Consider the following 9,421-nt stretch of genomic DNA (forward strand, 5'->3'; position numbering starts at 1 on the left):
GTTTATACCTTGGCCGGGGTTGACCTGGGCTATCGTCGCAAGTGGTGGAACCACCGTGGGTCAAGGGAGACCACGGTGTTAGCCACTGGTTGTCGTGGGGTTGTTAAGGGTGGTGTCGATATTGTTGGTGTCTGGTTTAAGGAGGGACAATAGGGCGTGGTTGTGTGGGTTGTAGGGGGCGGTTAGGCTGGTGGTTATGGGCTGGTTGGGTGCGTTGTGGTGCAAGATAATGGTAGCTTGGTTGGGTGGTGTCAGTGGTGGCTGGTGGTGACGGGTTTAGGCGGGTTTAAGGAGGGGTGTTGACATGGTTTAAACAGTGTATATGGAGGATTAAAGGGTTGGTTCTGACGGGTTTTAAAGGGGTGTTTAGGGCTTGTTTAGTTAAACGGGTTTTTGAATTATAATTTATACGAGAACATAATTAACGTAATTAATTTATAATTGATTGGATTATTTAAATAAAGTAAATAATCAGTGATTGTAAATGTTATTGTATTTCCTAGGTGACGGACTTGTTGAAACGGGTTTATTGAAGAATACTTTTAATAGATTGCGTAATTGGAGTATTTGTTTGCCAAGTAGGATAGTCTACTCAATTAATTGTGTAATTTGTGTTACTTATCATATGGTTATAATGTGAAGATATGGTTGATCGGTGATTGAGTTTATATTATTAATTAATTGTGTGGTTTATGCATGTTCCCATGTTTATTTGTGAGAATGAGTTTATGAGAATTGAACGGTACCAGGCATAGTCTTTGGTGGATAATGTGAATGGTTATTGGACTGCCCCAGGCTTAGTATCTGGTGGATCATGTGAGTGAATGATTGGAAGACCCCAGGCTTAGTCTTTGGTGGATAACGTAGACAGTTGAAATTGGGATATGGCATATTGACAGTTGTGAAATTATTATTGATTTGTTATTATGATGTATTTTATCCTACTCAACCTCGTGGTTGACAGTGTATTCGTGAACACTTGTGATGAACCATAACGGGGGAGCAGACTTGACAGGTACTTGAATCAATTGACTTGGGAGCTTATGGGGATGTATGAGGACTCAGCCAGTCTACCTAGAAGTCTAGATCATATAGTTTATTAATCACTTTATTTCATTCCGCTGCGAGTTGTAGTTAATTTTATATTGAGTTTTAGTTTGGTTAATTTGTAATAAACATGTAATTGCTAAATTTTATTTAAAGTACTTTGGTTTGTTGTACTTTGTTATTCACTACCTCGGGCAACCGAGATGGTAACGCTCTCATTTACTTGGAAGGCCTAGCTAAAGGCTCCTGAATAAACGGGGCAAAGTGGTACCAGAGCAAAATGATCCTCAGGCCTAACCAATGAATTAAATAATGAATTTAGGATGTGTCTAATAAAATGAACCCGGGTAGAAACAGTTAGGAGCCCTTTTGGCTTAGGATGAGAAGGTACTCTCACTCCGAACCCCTTCCTTTCTAGTTTTGAACCGGTTACCTTGAGAGAAATTGAAGAGTGGGGTAATTTAAAATGAATGTTGTTTATTTTATTAGGAGTCATTGTTTGCCTTTGATGAGTATTATTTTCATTGATGACCGAGGTTACGGGGACGTAACTTTGCTTTTAAGGGAAGTAGAACGTGATATTATATGATTTCAAACATTGGTATTGTTGAGTCCCCCGCAGCGGGCTTATAGAATTAGGTGCATGAAACCGGCCCACAAAAAAGTGAGGTTTCATCCTAAAACCAATTGGTAATAGGAAGAGTAGCCCACTTACTTATAAGCAATTTCCTTCACTATTATTATACTGAGGTGGGATAATACCCCTCACACACATATTGGAAGAGACCTCAACAATCTTCCCCTTTCACATGTGTGTGTGATACCCGTCGTTGTGAGTACCAAAAATAATATTTATAATTCCTATTAAAACTAACCTAGGCTAGTGGTAACAGGTTCGAACCACAAGGAGGCGAATGTAATTAATAATTGTCTAATTCTAGTCTAAGGTAACGAATGTGGGGGTTGAATTGATTTGGTCTATAGCTAAAGGCAATAAACTAAATAGACGGATAAAACAGATAAAAGAAGGGGTACCAGGATGGTCGGTTCACTATAGTTTCGGCGGCAGCATACTAAGTAGGTTTAAATCAAACACATGAGGCGGGAAAACAAGAGGTCCTCTCGGTCCACTCTTAACAAATAGCATCTTTCGATCTCGCTACAAGTCTCTAATATCACTAATACTGACTCTCGTCCTGAAAAGTGACTAATAATCTAAACTTTACCTATCTTTCGATCTCAGCATAGTTTAGTCATTTTAATTGGTGATCTAACAACTTTCCCTATCTTTCGATCTAATGGGTCAGTCATATATTAAGCATTCAACTAGTCGCATGCATTCGATTCGTCAAATACAACATTTAAATCAATTAAAACGAAGGTAAACCTCACGTGGTTAGTCGATCGACCAGGTATGGCGGTCGATCGACTGACATGCGATTTCAGGCCATATTAATTCTTATGCCGCCTACGCTATAATTCCCCTACATCCTAGCACGAATAAATTAGCTACTCATACTAAGAATGATAACAACAGTAAGATTGGCTAAATAAACTACAGAATTCATGATTGATACGGTAAGATAAACAATTAACATAAGATGGCAATTCGGCTTGGGAAACTGATCTAGCAATTCTATAACTATGAAAGAAAGCAAAATAACTTGAACAAAACAGGAGAGTACCGTGTGAGTTGCGAAGGAAAAGAACAAAGCCGAATTATCCAAGTGAATTGTGTTCAATCTCGAATTAATCCTTGAACCCTAATTATTGATGAACTAAAACTGTATACTAAACTTGAATAATAATTCGATAACTATTCTGAAAAGTCATGCTGCGTTATAAAGGAAAAGTACGTAGCTATTATTCCTAAACCTAATGACTCATTGGCTTGATAAATCTCGATCTTTTAATTCTCGTCTGAAGTAGCGGCTTGGTCGATCGACCAAGCATGGCGGTCGATCGACTGCTCTGAGCTGAACAGTAGCTACTGGAACCCGCAGGTTGGTCGATCGACTGAAGGCAGTGGTCGATCGACTGAAGTAGCTGATAGTTGAATTCTATAATCTCGTGGATTTGTCTTTTGGGCCTTGAAACGCGCACCAAGCTCGTTCCTTAAGTAAATTCTTCACGTCAAATGCAATGCAGGATACTCGGGGACGGATTTAGCTCAATTTCCATTGAATTCTTCACATTTCTGCAATAATGTACAAAAACACGAAAGTAGACGGAAATAGGGGAAATGGTAGCTTAAACTACACAAATGAGCTCTGAAATGCGTGTAAAATGAAGTGTAAAATATCATATAAATGACAGGCATAAAACTTCCCCAAACCAAACTCTTGCTTGTCCCCAAGCAAGAACTAAACTCGATCTAATGACCTAATGGAACGAGTTCAATCTCAGAGCGAATTACAACATGTAAAGCCTAAACCATTTTAATGCAATAACCAACAATCAATTAGCAATCTCTGAGTTGCTTAGGCCTATTAGTATGGAGGAGGTAAAAAATTGTCTATTTTCTATTCCTGCTTCTAAGTCACCAGGTCCTGATGGCTACACAAGCCAGTTCTTCAAGGATTCCTGGGAGATTTTGGGGAAGGATATATTCTATGCTATCAACAATTTTTTCTCAATTGGTAAACTTTTGAAGCAACTTAACAGCACAAACATTACTCTGATTCCAAAAATACCTAACCCTAGTAGTGTCACTGATTTTAGACCTATTGCTTGTTGCAATACTATCTATAAATGTATTGCAAAACTCTTGTGTGCTAGATTGGGGAAGGTATTGCCTGATATTGTGGATTGTAGTCAAGGTGGATTCATTCAGGGGAGGAATATTGTTGAGAATGTCTTAATCTGCCAAGACTTAGTGAGGCTTTATAGAAGAAAATCTGCTTCTCCTAGATATCTTGTCAAAATAGACCTTAGAAAAGCTTATGATTCTGTGGAGTGGGATTTTTTGCATCAAATGCTTCTTGCTTTAAAGTTCCCTCAGAAATTTATTGACCTGGTGATGGTGTGTGTTACTTCTACTTCCTATTCTTTATCCTTGAATGGCAACACCTTTAGTTACTTTCATGGTAGTAGGGGTTTGAGACAAGGTGATCCTCTATCACCCCTTCTATTTACCCTTTGTATGGAGTATCTTTCCAGGGTTTTAAAAGTGGTGGGGCAATAGTCTGACTTCCATTTCCATCCTCTTTGTGGTGCTATTCAACTTAATCATCTACTTTTTGCTGATGATTTGCTTTTATTCTCTAAAGGGGATGAGCTCTCTATCATGTGGCTCTTAAGATCTTTTGCTACCTTTTCTATGGCTTCAGGACTGTGCTTCAATAAAGATAAATCTGAAATTTACTTTAATGGGATGTCTCAAGGTGCTATGAGCTCTATTTTACAAGTTTCTGGTTTTAAGAGGGGTGTGCTCCCTTTTAAATACCTGGGAGTGCCTATTTCTTCTAGGAAGTTAACTAAGGCTGATGGGATGAAGCTTACTGATAAAATTACTGCAAGGATCATATCCTGGGGTGCTAAACATTTATCCTATGCAGGTAGACTTACCCTTGTGAATTCTGTATTTTCTGGGTTACATTCTTATTGGTCCTCTAACTTCTTGATCCCTAATGGTATTCTTAACAAAATTGATGCCATCTGTCGAAACTACCTTTGGGGGGGGTAAAGATTCCTATGTGTCTGCTCCTAATGTTAAGTGGGAAAGCTGTTGTACCCCTAAAGAAGAGGGAGGTCTGGGTCTCAAAGCTACTAAAACCTGGAACAAGGCTTTATTGGGCAAGTATGTTTGGTGGTTGGCTTCAAAACAAGATCACTTGTGGGTGAGGTGGGTTAATCATGTCTATATGAAGGGTTGTGAGTGGACTACCTATGAGCCACCTGTGGATTGTAGTTGGTCCTGGCGTAAGATTGCTCACCTTTTTAAACTTTTTGCTCCTGCTTACTCCTCTGGTATGTGGCTTGGTAAGGATGCTCCTTATAAGGTCATGGATGGGTACAACTGGCTCAGGACTGCTCAGCCTAAGGTTAGTTGGTATCGTGCTTGCTGGAATAATCTCAACATCCCTAAGACGTCTTACATTTACTGGGCAGCAATGAAGAATAGACTCATGACTAATGACAGACTGATCAGAATGGGAAGTAGTGTGATTCCTGATTGTTACTTGTGTGGCAGCAACCCTGAGACTCACAATAATTTATTTTTTAGTTGTTGCTTTAGTACTCACTGCATCAAAGTTCTTCAGCAGTACCTGCACAAGACGTTCCCTGCTACTGGTTTGGCTAGTTGGTTTACAAGACATAATGGTGGCACTATTTTGCAGAAGAGGATTATATGTGCAGCACATGTTGCTGTTCTTTATGCTATTTGGAGGGCTAGGAACAAGGCTAGGCTGGATAGGCAGGTGATCAAGCCTGATGTTCTGGTCAAGCAGGCTCTTAAGGATGTGATTGCAAGGTTTTGGGCAAAGAATACAGGAGCTGTTTCTAATAGAGAAGGGGCCTGGCTGGCGTCTATCTTGATTTAATATTCTATTGTCTGATCCTTGTATGTTGAGTAGATATCTTTACTTGTCTATTTTTGTAACTGTGGGAGATTCTATTCTTTGATTTATATATACTAACCTTTCACCAAAAAAAAAAACAATCAATTAGCAATTATGAATCATGCAACCGAGTTATGAAGTCGTTAAAAACTGCTGAACCATCAACTATAGAGACTTATCAAATTGGACTCTCGCGGGTCGCTCATATCACTCAATGAATACGAGTGAGTATATGTAAAAGATAGAAAGAAGTAATATTGTAATGACTCTCACCTAACTACGACCTATAAGAACATGCCTGCAATATATTATGAAAATGATCTCTACAACCGTACATATGCATTCCAACCAAATAAATGACCATGACACATGCCGAGGTAAATATGGATATGTGAGGTAATGGGTAAGAAGAGGCAAAACATTTATGGAAAAGTGGAGGTACAGGTGATCAAGCTAGTACCAAAACGGAACCATATGGCAACATCCAACTTCTTGCTCATAAGTCAATAGAAACAGTGCTATAACAAGCACAAGACTCACAATCTCCCGTATAAAAGTAATCAACCAACTCCCATAAGATACTAATGCAACATGGGAGCAAAAATCGCCATAAGATAAAGATTTTGAATTATGCGAATTGATTTCCTTCGGAACCCAGTCGATCGACTTGATGTAGTGGTCGATCGACTGAAGTAAACAGTACATAACTCTTTTTTTTCTTTTTCGAATCATTTTTTCTTTCTTTCTTTTTTCCTTTTCTTTGAACTTCTTTCCTCCTTCATTCTTTTTATCCAACAAAATCTCAATAAGAGCAAATGCTACCAAAAACTAAGTAACAATCCCAAGAACATATACTACTAGCTTGACAAAGGCAGGCTAAATGTAGGATGTAGTAATGGGACAAAAAGGCTATTTTTGGCAGTGTGAAGCTTATGGGCAAAACGAATAAAGGGAAACCTCTACCACATGTATCAACAAACCACAAACCGAATGCATGCAGATATTAAGCAGATCAAATTCATATTTATGCACATTTATGTAACATGTCTCATAAGGAGTAACTACTCACAATCCTAGATAAACTGGTCATAGATGACACCAGTTATAGGCTCTAAAACTCAGAAAATGATGTAGTTTGCCAAAAATCTAAGTCAAGTCCCAAGTTCAGCAAATAATTAACGAAAACTAGTAGATATGCACTTATACGATTCTACTAATAACATGTTACTCAGCAAGGCTTAGGCAAAAACAGATGCAAATGCAATGTCATCATTGAAATACTACCGTTCCGACTCGACCTATATGCTAAAATAAACATGCATTTTATTGAAATTTTTATGAAATTTTTCAATTTTTTTTTGAAATTTCTGTATATATAAGAGAAATGAAATAAACAAATGCAAACTGCAATGTAAACGTGAATGCAAGCAAATGATATGCGACGCAAAACCCTTCCCCAAACCAAACCGCACAATGTCCTCATTGTGCAAAATCATATAATGAAATAAAAGGGAAATGGGAATTTGCGTTAAAATAAATAAATATGACATGGAGTGAAAATCGGGAACTCACAAGACTTTAAGCGCAGCAAAAGGAAACCTCCCCAAACCAGCGTGAGCTAGGAGGTTTTAGTAGCTAGCAGTGCTACCAATAAGTACCTGAAAGACAAACAAATACTACGCATAAAACCGAGAAAACAATAATGAAGCGGTAATTATGTGCATAATTGAGAAAATAGATGAAATAAATAATATGACGGAAGATAAAGTGGAGTAGAAAACTCCCTCAATTCCGCAAATCGACCAAACACAGCAGGGGAGAGGTCCTGAACAGGTACAACAGTCCAGGGCGGTCGATCGACCATAGCAGGAAGTCGATCGACCAGAGTGAACAGAAATGCTCCTGGAATCAGTGCGGCCCGATCGATCGACTATACGAGTCGATCGATCGACCAAAATATCTTCTTGTAACTTCTGATTTCTTCGTATTTGCTCAATAACTTGAGCTAATGAGGTCTAAAAACCTGCAAGTGCACAATAATACGCGCCCAAAATTGCTCAAAACCCAAAGTAAAGTCTAAAGTGCTTAAAAAAATCCTAAACAAAATAATTAAATGCGAAGTCTCGCTCACACAAAAGCAATAAAAATAGTTTAAAAGCAATAAAATGAAGTTTTTGATAAAGCGCGTGATCAACTAGTAGTTGATCAAGAATGGCCACGGTATGGCCCACTTCGTCGGCTTCTGGCTACAAGAGGTAGCCTCAACGGTGCTCATCTTCTCAGCTGCACCTTTCTCAACTTGAGCATCCGTAGAGCTTGACGGATCAACAGCTTCGTCATCTCCCCAATCAATGACCTCTTCCGGCTCATCAAAGTCCAAGTCGGACTTTCTCACTCTGGCTGGCTCATCTTCAAGCTCCTCATCAGTGCCATAACTCAGGCATCCAAGACCGCCTCTCGAAACGATTTGCTCCTTCACAACTGGAGCAACATGCAGCTCTTCCTTCCCCAAACCAGCTCCTGCAATATCTAAAACAGAAGAATCTTTCTCCTCTTTGCTCCTAATCTGGGGCGGAGGTGTTACAACAGGAGTAGGAATAGAGACAGGCATATCAGGAAGTATAAAATAGGATTTCTTTTCAGAAACCGTATTGCAAGTGACATGCCACATGGGGTCTTTCTTCCTAGCTGTATGGGCAAAGACAATGGAATGCTTGCCTACCTTAAAGGTCAAAGTACCTAAACCAACATCAATAACTGCACCAGCAGTGTGCAGGAATGGTCTACCTAGTATGATAGGTATGTGTGCATCTTCGGGCATATCAAGCACCACGAAGTCAACAGGGAAGAAAAACTTCCCTATTTGCACGGAGATGTCCTCTAAGACTCCTATTGGCTAGACCGCAGAGCGATCAGCCATCTTTACTGTCATATTTGTGACTGCAAACCTATTCAACTTCAGCTTCCTAGAAAGGCTCAAGGGCATGACGCTAATACTGGCTCCTAGGTCACATAAGGCTTTCTCAATAGGAAAGGTGCCAATATTACAAGGGACTGAAAAGCTTCCCGGGTCCTCTAGCTTAAGGGGTGCAGTATGGGACAAATAAGAGCATGTCTCCTCAGTTAATGCGACATTATGCACAATTTCAAGTGACTTCTTTTTAGACAGTAATTGCTTCATAAAATTTATATAAGCAGGCACTTGATTGACTAATTCTAGGAAAGTTACTTGTACGTCTAGACTACGAACAACATTTTCAAATTTATTGAAAGATACATGTTCCTTCGTCGGCACCAATCTCTCCGGATAGGGGGTTGTAAGAAGTAGCTTAGCCCTCTCCTCTAAGTCTCTCATGCCGGCGTCGGTGGACTTAGGCTGAAAGTCCACTACCTTCTCTTTGTTGAAGCTTGAACCCTCTTCAGACCGTCTCAAATGTGAACCGTTAATTGACATAGGGTCGTACTTTGGAACCTGAACAGACCCATCAGCAGTCGGGTCTGGCCTCAATGATTTCGGGGCAGTCGTACCCCGAAACAAATGATCCCTCAAGTTATCGGGCATTGGAGGACGAAAAGGTTCACTATCAGCAGCAATCTCAGTCGATCGACCGGTTAGGTCAGTCGATCGACTGACTTGAACAGGACCAGAAGCTACTGTTTGTCGCACTTCAGTCGATCGACTGACATACCTGCTATTCGTCTTTTTCTTGTTTTTGTTCGTTCCAGCTTTCTTTTGACTCGGTTCCGCCTCATCTTTTGCAGCATCGTCCTCGACCATGATGGGCCCCTTAAGGGTAGACCCTGTAACACCC

The 9,421-nt window shown here is 39.8% G+C and overlaps 1 protein-coding gene across 1 annotated transcript; it reads left to right on the plus strand.

The window, feature by feature from the left end:
- Positions 1–3,541: 3,541 nt before the first annotated feature.
- On the plus strand, positions 3,542–5,591 carry LOC141614398 (uncharacterized). The gene is made up of 3 exons (XM_074433144.1): positions 3,542–4,154; positions 4,317–4,604; positions 4,735–5,591. Exons 1-3 carry the CDS (start codon positions 3,542–3,544, stop codon positions 5,589–5,591), a joined length of 1,758 nt encoding a protein of 585 aa, XP_074289245.1.
- Positions 5,592–9,421: the final 3,830 nt, after the last annotated feature.

Source organism: Silene latifolia, chromosome 11 (genome assembly GCF_048544455.1).
Source record: "Silene latifolia isolate original U9 population chromosome 11, ASM4854445v1, whole genome shotgun sequence".
Classification (NCBI taxonomy): domain Eukaryota; kingdom Viridiplantae; phylum Streptophyta; class Magnoliopsida; order Caryophyllales; family Caryophyllaceae; genus Silene; species Silene latifolia.